The sequence below is a fragment of the Telopea speciosissima genome, chromosome 2 (genome assembly GCF_018873765.1).
Source record: "Telopea speciosissima isolate NSW1024214 ecotype Mountain lineage chromosome 2, Tspe_v1, whole genome shotgun sequence".
Lineage (NCBI taxonomy): Eukaryota > Viridiplantae > Streptophyta > Magnoliopsida > Proteales > Proteaceae > Telopea > Telopea speciosissima.
Window position 1 is genome coordinate 32,047,406 of NC_057917.1, and position 15,784 is coordinate 32,063,189.

The window sequence follows — 15,784 nt, forward strand, 5'->3', positions numbered from 1 at the left end:
ACCTAATGGTTTAAGACATGAACCAAACTAGACCTTAAGGCCTATGTTTTATTCTAAAACTGGCATTAGATGTATTTCTTGTTAAATGAACTGTTAAGCTACCCTACCCAAATAGGCCTTAAGTTATAACTAAGAGACCCTAGCCAAATAAGCCCTAGACTAAAACACATTTTTGGGCCTTAAGCTAAGCCAAACATACCCTAACTAATTGGACCTAAGAACCTTAGCCAAACTGGCCCTAATGCCCAACTTGAGTTAAAATGGATTTTTGGAGATTTGGGCTGCCAACCAAACTGGCCCTAAGGCTCATTTCATTTTATAGCCAATAGGTTCTTTTTAGGTTTGAGAAGTTGGGTTGGTTCAAGGACCATGGGTTTAATCTTGGCCCAATAGTTGGACCATGGCTTGTTGTAGGGAAAAGGGAATAAAGGTAAGGTTAGCTTAGGGAGTTTACTTTTATTGTTTATTTTAGCCTTAACAGGGTAAATAGAGGAGGGAGCTCTTAAGCTTTTCTTCATTTTCTCCAAATTGCTGAAACCGTAGAAGGGAGAGGAGAAAAGGAAAAGAAGAAGAAGAAGAAGAAGAAGAAGAAGAAGAAGAAGAGAAGGGAAGGGAGAAGAGAGGAAGCTGCTTTCCTCCCCTCCTATACCTCATCTCCTCCCTCCCCTCTTGTTGTCCGGATAAAGAAAGAAGAAAAGGAAGGAAAAGAAGGGAGAAGGAGAAGAAGAAGAAGGAGAAAGGGGGCTCACCTAGCCTTGGATCTTGTTTCTCCATTAGAGGTGAGTGAATCTTCCATCTCTCCCTCTCTATTTCTCTATTTATTAGCTTACGGTTTTGGATTTTGGGATTAGGGATGGTCTTGGATTCCACTTGGGACTCAATGCCCTTGTGTTGGGGCTTGTTCTTGGTCTCTTTAGGATGCTTTTGCACACCTTTGCACCTCTCTTTGAAGTGCCATTCAACCCAAGCCATGAAAACCTAGGATTTCACCCAAAAACCCAAGTTTGGGTTGAGGAATTGGATATAGACCATAGATGCCTTAATGATTTGTGCCATTCGGGTTATTAGGACCCTAATGAGCCTTAGAAGTCATCCCTACAAGCCCTTGAAGCCATTAGGGGCCTTGGGGATCAATTTGGATGAAGTTCGGAGTTGAAAAACTCATTCCTGCTGCGAACGGACTCAGCGGCAGACTCACAATCGTGCATCCGCCCGTGGATCCGCCCTTCTCGGGTGTGTCTCGGGTGTATCTCAGGGTTTGAACAGATGCACGGGCGGACTCATGCAACAGAATCCGTTCATGAATCCGCCCGCAGTTTACAGCATGACCATTGTTCAGTATTTTGGCCATAACTTTGTCTATACATATCGTATCGACGTGATTCAAGTTGCGTTATAAAATAGACTCAAAGGACCACATTTTCTATGAAGGAACCGTGGACCCAATCCAAATAAAAAACCTCAAAAGTGGACCCAAACTTAGCTGATGTGTTTTGACAGCAACTTTAGAACATAACTCTAATCCGGTAACCTCGCCCACATTGTGGCTGCTTGTGTAAGACTTAGTAAATCTTATTGGGGGTTAATTACCACCTTAATTGTCTCTAAATATATTAATTAATTGACCTATCGGGATACCAGGGTCTACCCTTGATACCTTCAAAATCCCCCTTGCTGTCCTAAGGGACTTGTGACCTCAACCTAGAAATGGAAAATCCTAAGGAGAGACCAATCCATGGGATCTCCCAAGACCAATGAATGATATGAGACATTATGCCCTTAGGAAGGTTTAGGACACCCTCCCCTAGCTCATGAGGCTGTTGGATCTCAAGAAGAAGACTGGGAATCAGACTAACATAAGGATTTCATGTTTAGAGTTAAACACTTAGGGCTCCTCTTGGGACCCGTCCACACTTTCTAACTTTATGTTTCACGTATCCCTAGGCTACCTAACCAGTGCGGGAGAGCGTATATCAAGGCAATCCATACCAAACACATCGAACGATATCCGAATTATTGTGAGTAGGTTTTGGATGATGTTTGGGCTTGTTATATAAATATACATATAATTATATAGATCATATAACTATGTATGCTTGCATCCATACTTAACATGTTGCATTCTTGCATATAAACTATGCTGGATATGAATTGATGAATTGTGGATATGTTACCTTACTTTATTATATTGGGTTACGGTGCCGGGTATGCCGGTGCCGGAACCCCAAAATTATGCCTATGATATTTATTGTTTGCCATCCTGGTCTGTATGCGCCGTGCCGTGCTGGTACCCGGGTACTAGATGGAATGGGACGTTGATGCACCTGGAATACCTCTTAGGATTTGCATGTAGTATATCTGTGGCTAGGATTTATGCTCCCTTATGCTACGACCCTTGCCAACAGGGGTTTATGTGTTGGATAGTCTGAGCACCTGATGTCTGTGGAGGCGGGAGAGGCCAGGTCTGGGGTAGCGATGGCTATCGGGATCTGCCACTAGGTGGTCATGATGGCTTCTACCGGCGTAGGTCCTCTCGTGATAATTGAGATTTCACTGGGGCGATAGAATAAATGACCCTTAGTGTCTCCCGAGTTATCACAGTAGCATATACCATGGCTTAGATTATTTGTTAGGTGGAAAATCTATTAACTTTTACATGCATCATGGACTATGTGTGAATTGTATGTATGTGCATTCCCCATCCCCTCACTGGGCTCAGTGGAGCTTACCCCCGTTGCGCAACCCTTTTTAGCTGTATGCAGGTGATCTATGATGATGATTCTCTTTTTGGTATGAACTGATCTGAGCCCGTGATTTTGGACCTTGATGATAGCGTACACTCATGGTCCACGATTATATCTTTCTTTTATCTTTTATTTTGTTCATCATGAGTATTGTATATATTTGGTAGTATTTCTACTGTTTCAGTTTCTAGTAAATCTTTTGGATCAAAATGTAAAACATTAAACAATCTATCACGCAGACTTTGAATCCTTTGTATCTGTAACGCTTTCGCCCAATTCTGATCTTTTGGAATGAAATATTCCTTTACTTTTTGCATTCTGATATTACTGTAATTTAATATTAGTTTAAGACTGTGAGTTGGCCACTGCATCGAGATCCTGGTAACAATTAGGATGTTGGTAAGCATCCTATCATACCCCTTTTATAGTATTTTATCCTTTATTGTGACAGTTATAGTGAAGATGTGTTGTCCTTTGAGGTTCCTCCTCTTCTAACCCCTACGGCTGTTGTCCAGCCACCTACGGCTGTTGTCCAGCTGCCTACCGCTGCTGTCCAGCCGCTTACGGCTGCCGCCCAGCCTCCTTTGACTGCTGCCCAATCTCCTCTGGCTGTTCCCCCCTCATCCGAAGGGAGTCCTTTACAAGGGGAGACCATGGAAAAGAGTGTTGTTGATGTTACTATTCAGGGAGAGCTGACTCCAGTCTAGAGAACTATTGGTGAGCTTCAGAAGAAGATTGACAACTCTAATATGGTCACCTATAAAAAGGAAAGCACCAAAAGGGGGCAGCTTCAATCCACTGTAGCATCGATACCCATCCAGTTGCCGGCTCAAGATCCAGATCCTTCCTCTCCTGGTAAGCCCTCTTCTTCCGACCAACCTATTGCTCATCGCAAAGATACTAGGACTTGCACTCTGTATCCCTTATCTCTTTTTGTTTCTTATAGTTCTCTTTCTCCTTCTTTTTGTGCATTTGTATCTTCGCTTTCTTTTGTTTCCATTCCTAAAAATTGGTAGGAAGCATCTACAGATGGAAAGTGGAAGGCAGCAATGTTGGAAGAAATGAGAGCACTACACAAAAATAATACGTAGGATCTTGTGACTCTTCCTCCAGGGAAAAAACTAGTTGGATGAAAATGGGTCTTTGTGGTCAAACAGAAGGCAAATGGTATAGTGGATCGTTATAAGGCACGACTGGTTGCAAAGGGGTTCACTCGAACTTATGGAGTTGAATATCAGGAGACCTTCGCACCAGTGGCGAAACTCAACACTATAAAGGTGTTATTGTCTTGTGCTGCAAATCTTGGGTGGGATCTTCAGCAGTTGGATGTAAAGAATGCCTTCCTCCATAGGGAGTTTGAGGAAGAAGTATATATGGATATTCCACCAGGCTTCTTTGATGACAGGACTAGGGGCAAGGTCTGTAAATTGAAGCGTGCTCTTTATAGGTTGAAGCAGTCACCTAGAACCTAGTTTGGCAGGTTTCACAAGGCTATGATTTCAGCAAGATATAAGCAAAGCAATGCTGATCATACTTTGTTCATCAAACGAGTTGGTGACAAAGTAACTATTCTCATAGTCTATGTGGATGATATTGTAGTCACTGGTAATAATGGTGATGCTATCAAGAAATTGAAGCACTTCCTTAGCCGTGAGTTTAAAGTAAAGGATCTGGGGACTCTAAAATATTTTTTAGGGATAGAAGTTGCTCGATCTTTAAAGGGCATCTTTCTTTCTCAAAGAAAATATATCCTAAATCTGTTGTCTGAGGCTGGGTTGCTAGGTTGTCATCCTTCATATACTCCTATGGAAGCTTCTACAAGACTTAAAAAGAAAGAGGGTGAACCTGTTGACAAAGGCCGTTATCAGCGATTAATGGGCAAACTAATCTATCTCTCTCACACACTACCTAACATAGCCATTGTTGTAAGTTTGGTGAGCCAGTTTATGCATGATCCTTATTCCTCTCACATGTAGGCAGTCCTTCGTATTTTGCGATATTTGAAGTCTGCTCCAGGGAAAGGAATCCTTCTCTCTCCCAATGGTCATCTAAAGATTGAAGCTTATATTGATGTCGACTGGGCTGGATCTACTGACAGAAAGTCAATTTCTGGCTATTGTTCCTTTGTGGGTGGAAACCTTGTCACATGGCGTAGCAAGAAGCAGAATGTTGTGGCAAGGTCTAGTGCTGAAGCAGAGTTCCGTGCAATGGCACAAGGAATCTGTGAACTTTTGTAGCTTTGAGGATTGTTGCAGGATATTGGTGTTGCTGTCCATCTTCCCATGATGCTTTATTGTGATAATAAAGCAGCCATTAGCATTGCTCATAACCCGTTCCAGCATGATCATACTAAGCATGTGGAGGTTGACCGACATTTCATCAAGGAGAAGCTCGAAACCGGACTCATCTGTATTCCCTTTGTGAAGTCTACTGATCAGTTAGCCGATGTGTTTACTAAGGGACTAAGTGGAAAAGTGTTTCTTCTTATCGTAGTCAAGTTGGGCATGCATGACATATATGCTCCAACTTGAGGGGGAGTGTTGGATTGTATGAGCCAGAATACTGTGGGGGTATTCTGGACTTTTTACCTATTTTATGATATGTACAGCTATATCGGCTTAGTTAGGGACAGTTCTGTCCATGTAATATTTTCTATTGATTATAAATATATAACTTGGGGTCTGCCTTAGACTATCCAAGCATTCAACTCTAATTTTATTCCTGTTAACAATTAGGATGGACGGTTTTTTTTTTTTTTTTTTTTTGTGACAAGGCCAAGTTTTCGGATGAATCTCGACTAAAAAACATCATCCCATCATGAATAAGCATATCCACGAAATTTGGTGAAGATGAACTTGACCATTTTGTCATTTGGAAAGGACTAATAGGCAAAAATCTTCTAGACTTTGGTTAACCAGTCAAAAAAATCCTTGGTTCCCTTCTCTATATTAAATTTTGAACATGATCTTGATGCCACAATCCCTACTTGAGAACTACGTATGATACCTTGGGGAATGACTTACTCTGGTTGATGTCTCCAAGGTGAATCCGTGATCCAAAGAATACTAAATTGGGGAGCTGGTGTAGAGGTCCTGCTTTGTCTCTTCTATTGTTGAAATCTAGGCTCTCTAAAATTAATTCCACCTTGGAACTGAGAGCTGCTACGGTTGTTGAACTCGCCTGAAGTTTGGATTCAGATTGTGCCATGTAAAGGTCAAGTTTTGCTTCAGCCTTTTGTTGGTTTTCATAGAGTTCCTTATACAACTTGTGAAGCTCGGTATTGGTGATATGAGAGGGTCCTGTCACGGTTAGGATAAGAGGGACAAGGCTCTAATACCATAATGAAGCACTAGAACCGCACTAGTAACCAGGATCAATAGGGAGTAATGAAGAAAACTGAGATATTAAACAGGTTCCAGAAATTTAACGTAGTTTCAGAAAATAGATTATTCCGATTTACCAAACACCATCCATAGGTTATATTTATGAGTAAATCTTTTGATACTTCAGACATTAGAAAGGAGAAATTCCCAGTGAATAGAGACTAGAACCCAAGGCTGTAATGCTTTAGAAACAAAATAAACCAAGCTGTAACTTGGCAAATGGAGTTGCCCAGGTCTATTGAATATTCAAAGCCAGGAACATTAATATTGTAATGGAATTTGAATGGTAGAATAGATCTGTTGCAAAGAAAATTCAGAACAGAGCATGGATTTTTGAATTGTATGTTACCTATAGAAGATCAAACTCAAGTCTAAAACTATATATCAATAGATCATAATAACAGAACCTTAATTACAAAGTTACAATGCAAACCACTGACTAATGAGTGAGATATGAGACAATATAATGAACTGAAAGTTGGTTCAAAAACAAGGGTACCGCCGGGGAAGAAGAAGAAATAAGAATGAACAGAGAAGGAGAATAGGGGAGAGAAGTTGGGAAGAACACACCTGAGATGAGAGAATCAGATCTAAATTGATAGAGGGTGAAGATGAAGAATGAATCAATCGACCAGCAATCATGCAACAACATCAACTTAAAAAAAAATCATTCAATTATATTCAAATCTGTTCTATTTGATGGGTTTACATATATATAGCTTTGTAAAGAAAGATTATGCCTCTAAATAGGATTCCCACTAACACTCTTAAGATAACTCAAAGACTGTTGCCTGAAACTAAAACTCCTAATCACAATCTAAAACTGAAACAGAGTTTAAAACTAAACTTGACTCCAATACGTATCAACAGAAACCAAAGATCCCCATTATAATTGATTTCTGTTAGCAAATATACCCCCAAAATAATAGAACACCATAAATACCACTTCTGGAACTGGAGACCAAATTTAGGCTTGATCTTCCAGGCAGGGTCTTGTTTGTCCAGCCAGACCAGTGCATCTGCGTCAAAAATACAAACAAACACCTCCTCATGATGGTCCTGTCCTAGTATCATTAAGATCGTCTTATAGGTTTCATATTAATTGTGTTATACTCATATTACAAAATGAGACTTTTCATCCTTGTATAACTCAATATAGTATGATGGCCTGAAAGTTCATATACTATAACTCCTTAATTAGTTGACCACACTTGTGGGCTATGCAAAAAATACTAACCAACTGCAGGATATCAACCTTCCCACCCACAACTAAAGTGGTACAGCAAAGAGAAAAAAATCCATTATTATACCTATGGGTTACGAGCCCAATGGAATTCAAAGAAGAAAACTTCCAACAAAGAACTTAAATTAGATGCTTGAATGGAGAGGAATAGTAGAAGAAATAAGCAAGAAACTAGAAAATCAAACAAGCAACATTAACCAGGCCACAACCCCTGGAAAGCTGCAATAAGGAAGGAGAAACACGCTCACGATTCTTATATAAACCAATACCAATACCCTAAGGCTGAATATCATTAACTCAAAACCACTAAAAATGTTGTTTACAGCCCTATATATAGACTAACCTTCCCAAAAGGGGATTAGAATTAAGACTGAGACAAAATCATTAATCAACTAGGACCCTCTTTAATAGTAGAGATTCCTAAATTATAATATAGCAACTCCCATGAGTGTTTAACCCCTTTCCTAATCAAATAAAACTACTAATCAAAGAAATAGATTTGAAATAAAACTCCTAAACAAATTAGACTTTCTAAATAAGAAATCCTGCCAGAGATAACACCCCATCAGTAAATTGAACATAACTCTCCCAACACAAGTCAGAATTGCAGCACCTTGGTCGTGTTGGAAAGGTAACTAAATTATCTATGAAAATACACCGATATCCCATAAAATAGAGAAATTGTGAGCATCCAAAAGTATGCTCTAAAGAAAGTGACGAAAAGAACACGATTTCCTGTGACGCAATCCTCCCAGTCATCAGACATGGATCCAAGGGTTTGTCAAACCATGGAAATTTTCTCTAGGATGCTCCGGCATCATACAGCTTAAAACTGTTGCAAAAGGTAAGGTTTAAAGTCACGAAAGTTAAGAACACATCAGCCAGTCAAATTGTCAACCATGCCCATTTTCAATCGTAACCAGACTTGAACATTCTGAACCGAATGAGTGAACCGCATTTTTTCTCACAAACAAATGTGGATGATTAAAGCCATATCTTTCAAATGAATTTTATATTCCTATAATGAAAATATCTAAGTAATTCCACCAGTTCTTTCTGTACTGTAAGTTTCGAGCCCAGGGTAAGGAGAGTTGGTGCGCAAGATTGGCAGCTGGCACAGAATAAATACATGGCTACATCTCGAGAAGAAGTAAAACGGCAAAGGAGTAGACCATAATGACTTGAAAAGAAATGGTGAGAAAAGATATGAATGGATTTGGGTCTACAAAATGGCTTGGAACAGAGTAGAAGGGTGAAACAGGATCATCCATGTAGCCAAACCCACTTAGTTGGGAAATGGTTTAGTTGAGTTGAGCATAGCAAAAATGTGCAGGTCTACCCTGACAAACAATACGTTATCGGTACACTGTTCCCGTCATCAAATCAGGAAGGACTAATAACTGTACAAAGACAAGATGTCCATTTTAAAACTAAGACAAGAGGCAACCATTTACCTCATGCTGGAAGCTGTTCCAAACATTTAAACCTGTTCCACCAACATTTGGCATGAAGTTTGAGGAACTCATGGGGCTGGGGCTTCCATGCTGCAACCTGTCGTAGTCACTAAACCCTTGGTTGGAGACCATGGCTGAGACTCGCATAATCTCTGTCAAAAAAAAAAAATGCTGAAAAATAAGAAGCATACGTGTTTTCCAGTAAATGAGAACAAAAAAAAATTAAGCTTTAGAAAAGGGAAAACAAACAAAAGTAAGATTTAAAAGGGGATCATTGATGTTAGCTACAAAGACATCCATACTTTAGATGGATAATTCTTATAGCTAAGAGCTCTGGAGCACCACTTGACCCAAATGTCAAGACTGTAGATTCTTCTTACCCATAGTTAACTTGCATTCTAATTTTGTGTCCATTCCAGATTCTAAACCAGCTCTGGCGCTGCTTAATCCTTCTAACAGTAAATGTTGTGCACAACTATGTGTTGAAAGTTTTCACTCTTTACTGCTCTAAATCCTTAGTTGCTCTTTTTTCACTCAAACAGTCATTACCTGCGACAACTAGAAACTGGCACTCCAGTCTGCATGCAAAATTACCAGATTTGGAGCCACCCTATCTGATTCATTCAAATGCAATTCAGTTTCTGATTTTAGCATCCACCAGCTCTGCAATCTAAGATTATTGGTTTTTCACAAGTATAGTACTCTACTGCCTATAAACCTTGATAAAAAAAAGGTACTTAAACCTTGTTCAAGTAATAATACTACTACTACAACTATTACCACTTCCTCTTCTTTGTGAAGTGGGGATGTTGATATCAAGTACAAACACTGATTCCAGAACTTACAATCAACACCAAATGACAAATACCCTGCAATTATCACTTCCATTTCTAGCAATACACTACAAAGCTACACAAACATTCGAATCCAAAGATTCAAAAAAACATTTTAATACAGGATTCGGTTAATTACGCAGCCAAATTTATGTCCAGAGAGAGAAGAACATAATGAAAAGTAGTGCATGTATATGAGCTTAAACTGCAGTTCTAGAACAGTCAAAGCAAGCATCCAAGTTGGGTGAAGATGTCAAAGACCAAACCGATTTTAGTTTACTTTTTAGCCACACAGAAACAGCATTCCTCAACTGAGTAATACAGTTAATCAAAGCAACACCCCACGAGAAGATGTAACCAACAGTACCGATAAAACCTAGATCCAGAACCTACAGGAATATGAATAGTCATAAAAATACCAACCTTGATTCAAAAGTCGGCTACATATTGGAAGAACTTGCATGAAAGGCCCAAGCTTCTGATGCTCTGCTATTAGCTCTGTCAAGTACTGACTAGAAGGAAACAAAAATGCCCATAATTCAAGAATACCCAAATCAACAAATAATTTTTTTTTCAAAAAAAAGCACCATCAAAATACTCATTTACACAGAATTAAACGCAGCAAAGATTAAATAAGGACAAAACAACACTTCAACAATTTGGGTATGTACCTATCGATGATGTCCGGCGTGCTCCTTATCTGTGGGGAAGCAGCTCTCCCAGGTGAGAAATTCTGAGCATACAAACCTGACATGCTTTCTGGATATGAAAACGGGTTTCGTTTCTTGGCAAAGGAAAAAAAAAAATGAAAGAAAATAGTAAAGGAGAGGTCTGGGGTTGTGCGACACAAGGTCGAAAGTTCTGTTCAGTTGCAGAAAGGAGGGGGGAAAGTTTGCTCCCTCTTAAGTCTTAACGTGCCCACCGTAAGTGCAAAATTGAAACTTTAAAAAACAATTAAAAAAAAATAGTAATAATAATAATAATAATAATAAAATTTCCTCTGTGGAATGATTAGTTTCTTCTTTCATTTATTTTTTTTTATTTTTTTTGGTAAGACCTTCTTTCATTTGTTCACATCTTATAAAGATGAGGTGTTGTTATGGTTTTATAAGCCCTTTTTTCTTTTCATGGTAATGGAGAAGTTTGTAACTTATGACTGTAGAATTCATAGAGAAACTTTTTACAGCAGAAGAGGAATAATAAAAGCAAGCGTTCCCATTTCCCAGAAGTGTGTAACTTATGACTCTGGAATTCACAGAGAAACTTTTTACAGCAGAAGAAAAATAACAGAAGGAAGCGTTCCCATTTCACACACAGTTTTTACAGCATAAGAGAAATAATAGAAGGAAGGGTTCCCATTTCTCCCATTTCGCATTTCGCATTTCCCATTTCCCAGAAGTGTGCAACTTATGACTGCAGAGAAACTTTTACAGCAGGAGGAATAACATAAGGAAGAGTTTCCATTTCCCATTTCCCATTTCCCATTTCCCATTTCCCATATTTGTCCATTTTAGATCTAATACTTGATAAGCTCTTATTGATCTAATACTTGATAAATTAATATTTTCCAAATAAATTTTGCCTTCGAAGAAGTTAGCGTGGACAGAGTAAGTACAAAAGGGACCACATGGTGTGGAGGTTAGGGACGACACCTGGACCCATACTTCAATGAAGCATAAAGCATCCAAAGACGTAGTGTAGAGCCCAATTCAGAGAAGACCCAAGAGTAGACTGCCTTGCAATCATAATTGGATTTAGAATAATGTTTTTAAGTATTTGGCCCTCTTTATACAATTACTCCAATCAAACCATAATGGTATTGAATGTTTGCGATATATATCTATTGTTAGGGGTAAAATATCTACACTACTCGAGATACATGGATACATAAAATTGGAAACATGATCTAGTGAATAGGGAAACCTTCCAAGAATCAAATACCAAGGGTTGGAGGTACACTCCAAATAAGAAATTAAGGAGCCCCGCACTTCCAATTCCGAACTAAGGGAAGGAATCCCAATGCATTTATGGGATATACAAGCTTTCCACAATCAGACTCTCCAGGAATGATCCCCACTCACAAAAGTAAACTACTAATTCGGGAAGGATACGTGTGAGAGAAGGACTCTCTCCCCCGAATCAGGCTACCAGGCATCCAATATAAATAGAACCTCCCTCACAAGGCAAGGTATGATACAATTTCAACTACTCTATACTCTTGTGTTATTGCTCTGTTATTCCCTTCAATTGCCAGAAAGCTGATTTAGGCATCGGAGAGTCTTTGCCGGACATAGGTCCAATCCTCTCACAGTGTCTCATTCTTTGTGTTCCACAAGCATCTTATCCAACACAGCTTGTACCTACAGAGAGTCAGTTTTCTACCGCAATAGTTGGCATCGTCTGTGTGAACGATTGCAGATCAATTTCATAACCAATAATGGTGAGTATCAAATCCACCGCTACGACGCCCCCCCCCCCCCCCGAGGCAGAAACTTCTATTCAGCGGGGAGGTCATCGTGTTATACCCACACCTGAGGTCCTAATTATTTATTCCTATCCTTGTGATGTGTAGATGGTACTGCCATGTATGCCAGTGAGCTATTCGCGATGGTTGTCAAGCCCATCCATAAGATCATTGATTTTGACATAAGTTTTTCCGTCGAGGAAAGGTTCCTCAACCGGGAGTGGGGGAAATTTTTCGATGATGACTTCACCGACTATCCTCCTAGTACAAGTTCTAAGAGCGAGGTGCACCGGAAGGCACACTCTGTGTGAGGAAGCTCTTCAGGATTACAAAGGACACACCACGACGGTTGAGGGGTAAGTTACTAACCTTAAGTATACTTGTGCATTTTCCCATTATGACCTTGAAGTGTGAGCCAAGGCCCAAAGACTTTTCTGTTCTTGTTCAGCTTGTTTAGCAGGAACGGATCCACAAATGGACCCACTACTAATGGGTCAGTCCGAGAATCCATTTGTACTGTTTGATACTTGTGTGTTGTTTTTCCTGTATGGGATCCACATGCCCATGTCTCGAACATGGTGGCTATGTCCCCTGACATGGTGGACCCCACCCTTAACCTCCCTTGCATTAGTGGGCCATGTTAGTGGGCCCATAAGCCTTATGATGTATTTAATAATGTACTTTTAGAATGTAGACCCAGCCAAACAGGCCTTAAGTGGTCACTTATTATAAATAGGACTTGAAGGTCATTTATTGGTCCATCCATTTCTCACCAACCAAACCGTGGAGGCTTGAGAAAGAAGAAAAGGAAGGTGGGGGAAAGGGATTACCACTTGGAGGGCCATTACTTGGCTTGAAACTTGTCCAAAGTAAGAGCTCTCACTTCTTTTCTCACTCATCTCTTCTTATTAATAACTAATGACCCTCCCATGGATCGGTTCTAGCCTAGGATTCCCCTTGGAACCCAAGGTTGATCATAAGACCCTATGTTGACTTATGGTTGCAGTATTGGCCACCACCCTAAGCTTCAAAGACCTCCCTGGAGCAACCCTAGTTGTTGTTCTAAGGCTCATTACCACAACCCTAAGCAATCGATCCTAGAAGGATCCAACCTTGAATCCCCTAAGACCAAAGCTTAATTTAGGTTACTATGACCTTAATGGATCTTGTAATGATCCTCTCTAAGTCCTAAAAATCATAACACATACAAGGAATTAGGTTGGTAATCGATAACTTATGGAATCCCTATTCTACCTTGAACAGATTCACGATCGGACCCAAGTATTGGGCCTCCGTTCAAGAATCTGTTTAGTTTAAATGGGTTAAAATTGAATATTCAGCCTAAATGGATCCTCGACTGGACCCACCGGTTTGCCTCCGTTCGAGGTTCCATTTGAAATAAGGCAGATTTCGCTTCTCTTAGATGAGAACGGATTCACCAATGAATTCTCTATGAGTGCCTCCGTTCGAGAATCCGTTCGAACTCCTTTATGTTGTACTATATGGTAACTCTTGGGGACTCTTTGTGGGATCCATCTACATCTACTAATATTGTGTTCACGCATCCAGAGGCTATCTAATTAATACGGGGGAACATGTACTAAGGCAACCTTTATCAAACACAATGAGCTATACACAGACTATTGTGAGTGGGTTTAGGTGACTATTTGGGTTTGTTATTATTAATTATACATGTATCATGCTACTTGCATCATCACTAAGCATGATTGCATATTTGCATTTTATATCTTACTTGATTGACATGAAGTTGTTGTGAATTGTATTTCATCTTTGTATTGGGTTACGTTGCTGGGAAGTACCGGCATCGGAACCCCAAGAATATGTAAGTTTCTATTGCATGCCATGATGATCTGTATGCACCGTGTTGTGCTGGTACCCGAGTGCTAGATGGTATGGGACATTGATGCACCCAGAATACCTCTCGAAATGATAGGATTTTTATGTAGTATATCTATAGTTAGGTTCTCGTTTTCTATGCGACGACCCTTACCAACAGGGTTTTAGGTGTTGGGTGATCAGGGCTCCTTGCTGCCTGTGGGGGAGAGAGGCCAACTCAAGGATGACCATTGATCATCGAGGTCTACCTCTAGATGGTATTGAGGCTACAATCGGGGCAGGCCCCTGGTAACAATTGAGGTTTCACTATGGCGATAACATAAGTGATCAATGGTGTTTCCTGAGTTGTTATATTAGCATATACCATTGACTTAGAACTGTTTGCTAGGTGGGAAATTTATTAACATTTATATGCATCATGGACTATGTGTGAATTGCTTGTATGTGCATTCCCCATCCCATTACTGGCTCAGTGGAGCTAACCCCCTTTGTGCACACTCTTTTAGGTGTTGCTGCAGGTGATGGCTATTTTGCTGGACTCGAGGTTCAAACCTCGGGGTATGATGACATTGGTACCAAGGATCCAGAGGCTGTGACTGAGGAGCACGGCGATGGATGTCCTTGCGACAAATGTGACTGCAGAGCATTTTGATGGACTTGGTCCCTTTTTTATTCTTTTGGGGCTTTGAGCCCTTGTATAAACATTTAATTGTTGTACTTATATTTTGAGTAGTTATATGATGATCAGTCAGCATAACTGTTTAACTTATTGAAGTATCATTTAGTCGATTGAACATACTGTAACTACTGCAAACGCTTCCGCTTATATTTTGATCTTCATGGAATGTATTATTTCCTTTTTTTGCACTCTGATATTATTGTGTCTTAATATTGGTTTATGACTGTGGATTGGGACACTGCATCTATGATCCTAGTGGCTTATTGGGATGACGTGTGTCATCCCAGTCATACTCTTTTATTATATTATATTTCTCATTAGGATAGGGGTGTGATAGCATGGTATCAGAGTGTGATGCTCTGCACCAACCACAGTCTAGTGGAGACTTCTGATTTACTCTACATAATTAGGATCTAACTTAAAAACTGTCAAAGAGAATAATTGGATTGTGTGCAAACTTAGGAAGAAGACTAGCTAGGGTGAAACCCGATAACTATAACAAATAATAGGGAAAACATTGGAAAGAAAAGACTATATATATATATATATATATATATATATGTATGTATATGTCCCATTACAATCAGTTGCTTCATACATAAACCTCCCCATGAGGTGAGTACATTGTCCTTAACAAAACCAAAATAGATTACAAAAATTACAGCTGAATACATCAAGTTCTTACATAGACTGAGAAATGAAAATTTAAAAACAACAAGTAGTACTAATAAAACCCTAAGCTGTTACTTGATACTATGGAGCCTAGTCCTCCATTGCATCATCACTGTCCTCCACCTCATCATTGCCTTCATAGTACAGGTAGGAATTGATGTCATGGATGTCTTTCTCCATCCTCTCAAATTGCCTGTCATATGAGGCAAACTGCCCTTGAATGTCACTGAATCCTTGGGCCATGTTAATGCCCAGCTATCCAATAGCAGCCATCACTGCACTCATGTCCATGCCTTGAGAAGGGGCAGCTGAAGTAGAAGCATCTCCCCTATATAGCCCGGGGTGAAAATCATCTCCCTAAAACTCCTCCTCATGGCCTGCCTCAAGAACGATTGGCTCTCCATCACTATAGACATTAGAGTCTAGTCCCATCCTCGAGGTGGTGTTAAAACTGA

At 39.9% G+C, this 15,784-nt stretch overlaps 1 protein-coding gene across 2 annotated transcripts in view; it reads right to left on the reverse strand.

Moving 5' to 3' along the window:
- LOC122652931 (KH domain-containing protein At3g08620-like) overlaps nt 1-10,592 on the reverse strand; it is a 44,902-nt gene extending 34,310 nt beyond the window's left edge. The window contains exons 1-3 of one of the 2 annotated variants that reach the window (XM_043846816.1): nt 10,329-10,592; nt 10,081-10,169; nt 8,825-8,976 (exon numbers count right to left, since the gene is read on the reverse strand). In XM_043846816.1, coding sequence (XP_043702751.1) covers nt 8,825-8,976; nt 10,081-10,169; nt 10,329-10,411 — 324 coding nt within the window. In that variant the 5' untranslated portion in view covers nt 10,412-10,592. The remainder of the gene's footprint in view (nt 1-8,824; nt 8,977-10,080; nt 10,170-10,328) is intronic. The other variant, XM_043846817.1, reaches the window with a different exon arrangement.
- Nucleotides 10,593-15,784: the final 5,192 nt, after the last annotated feature.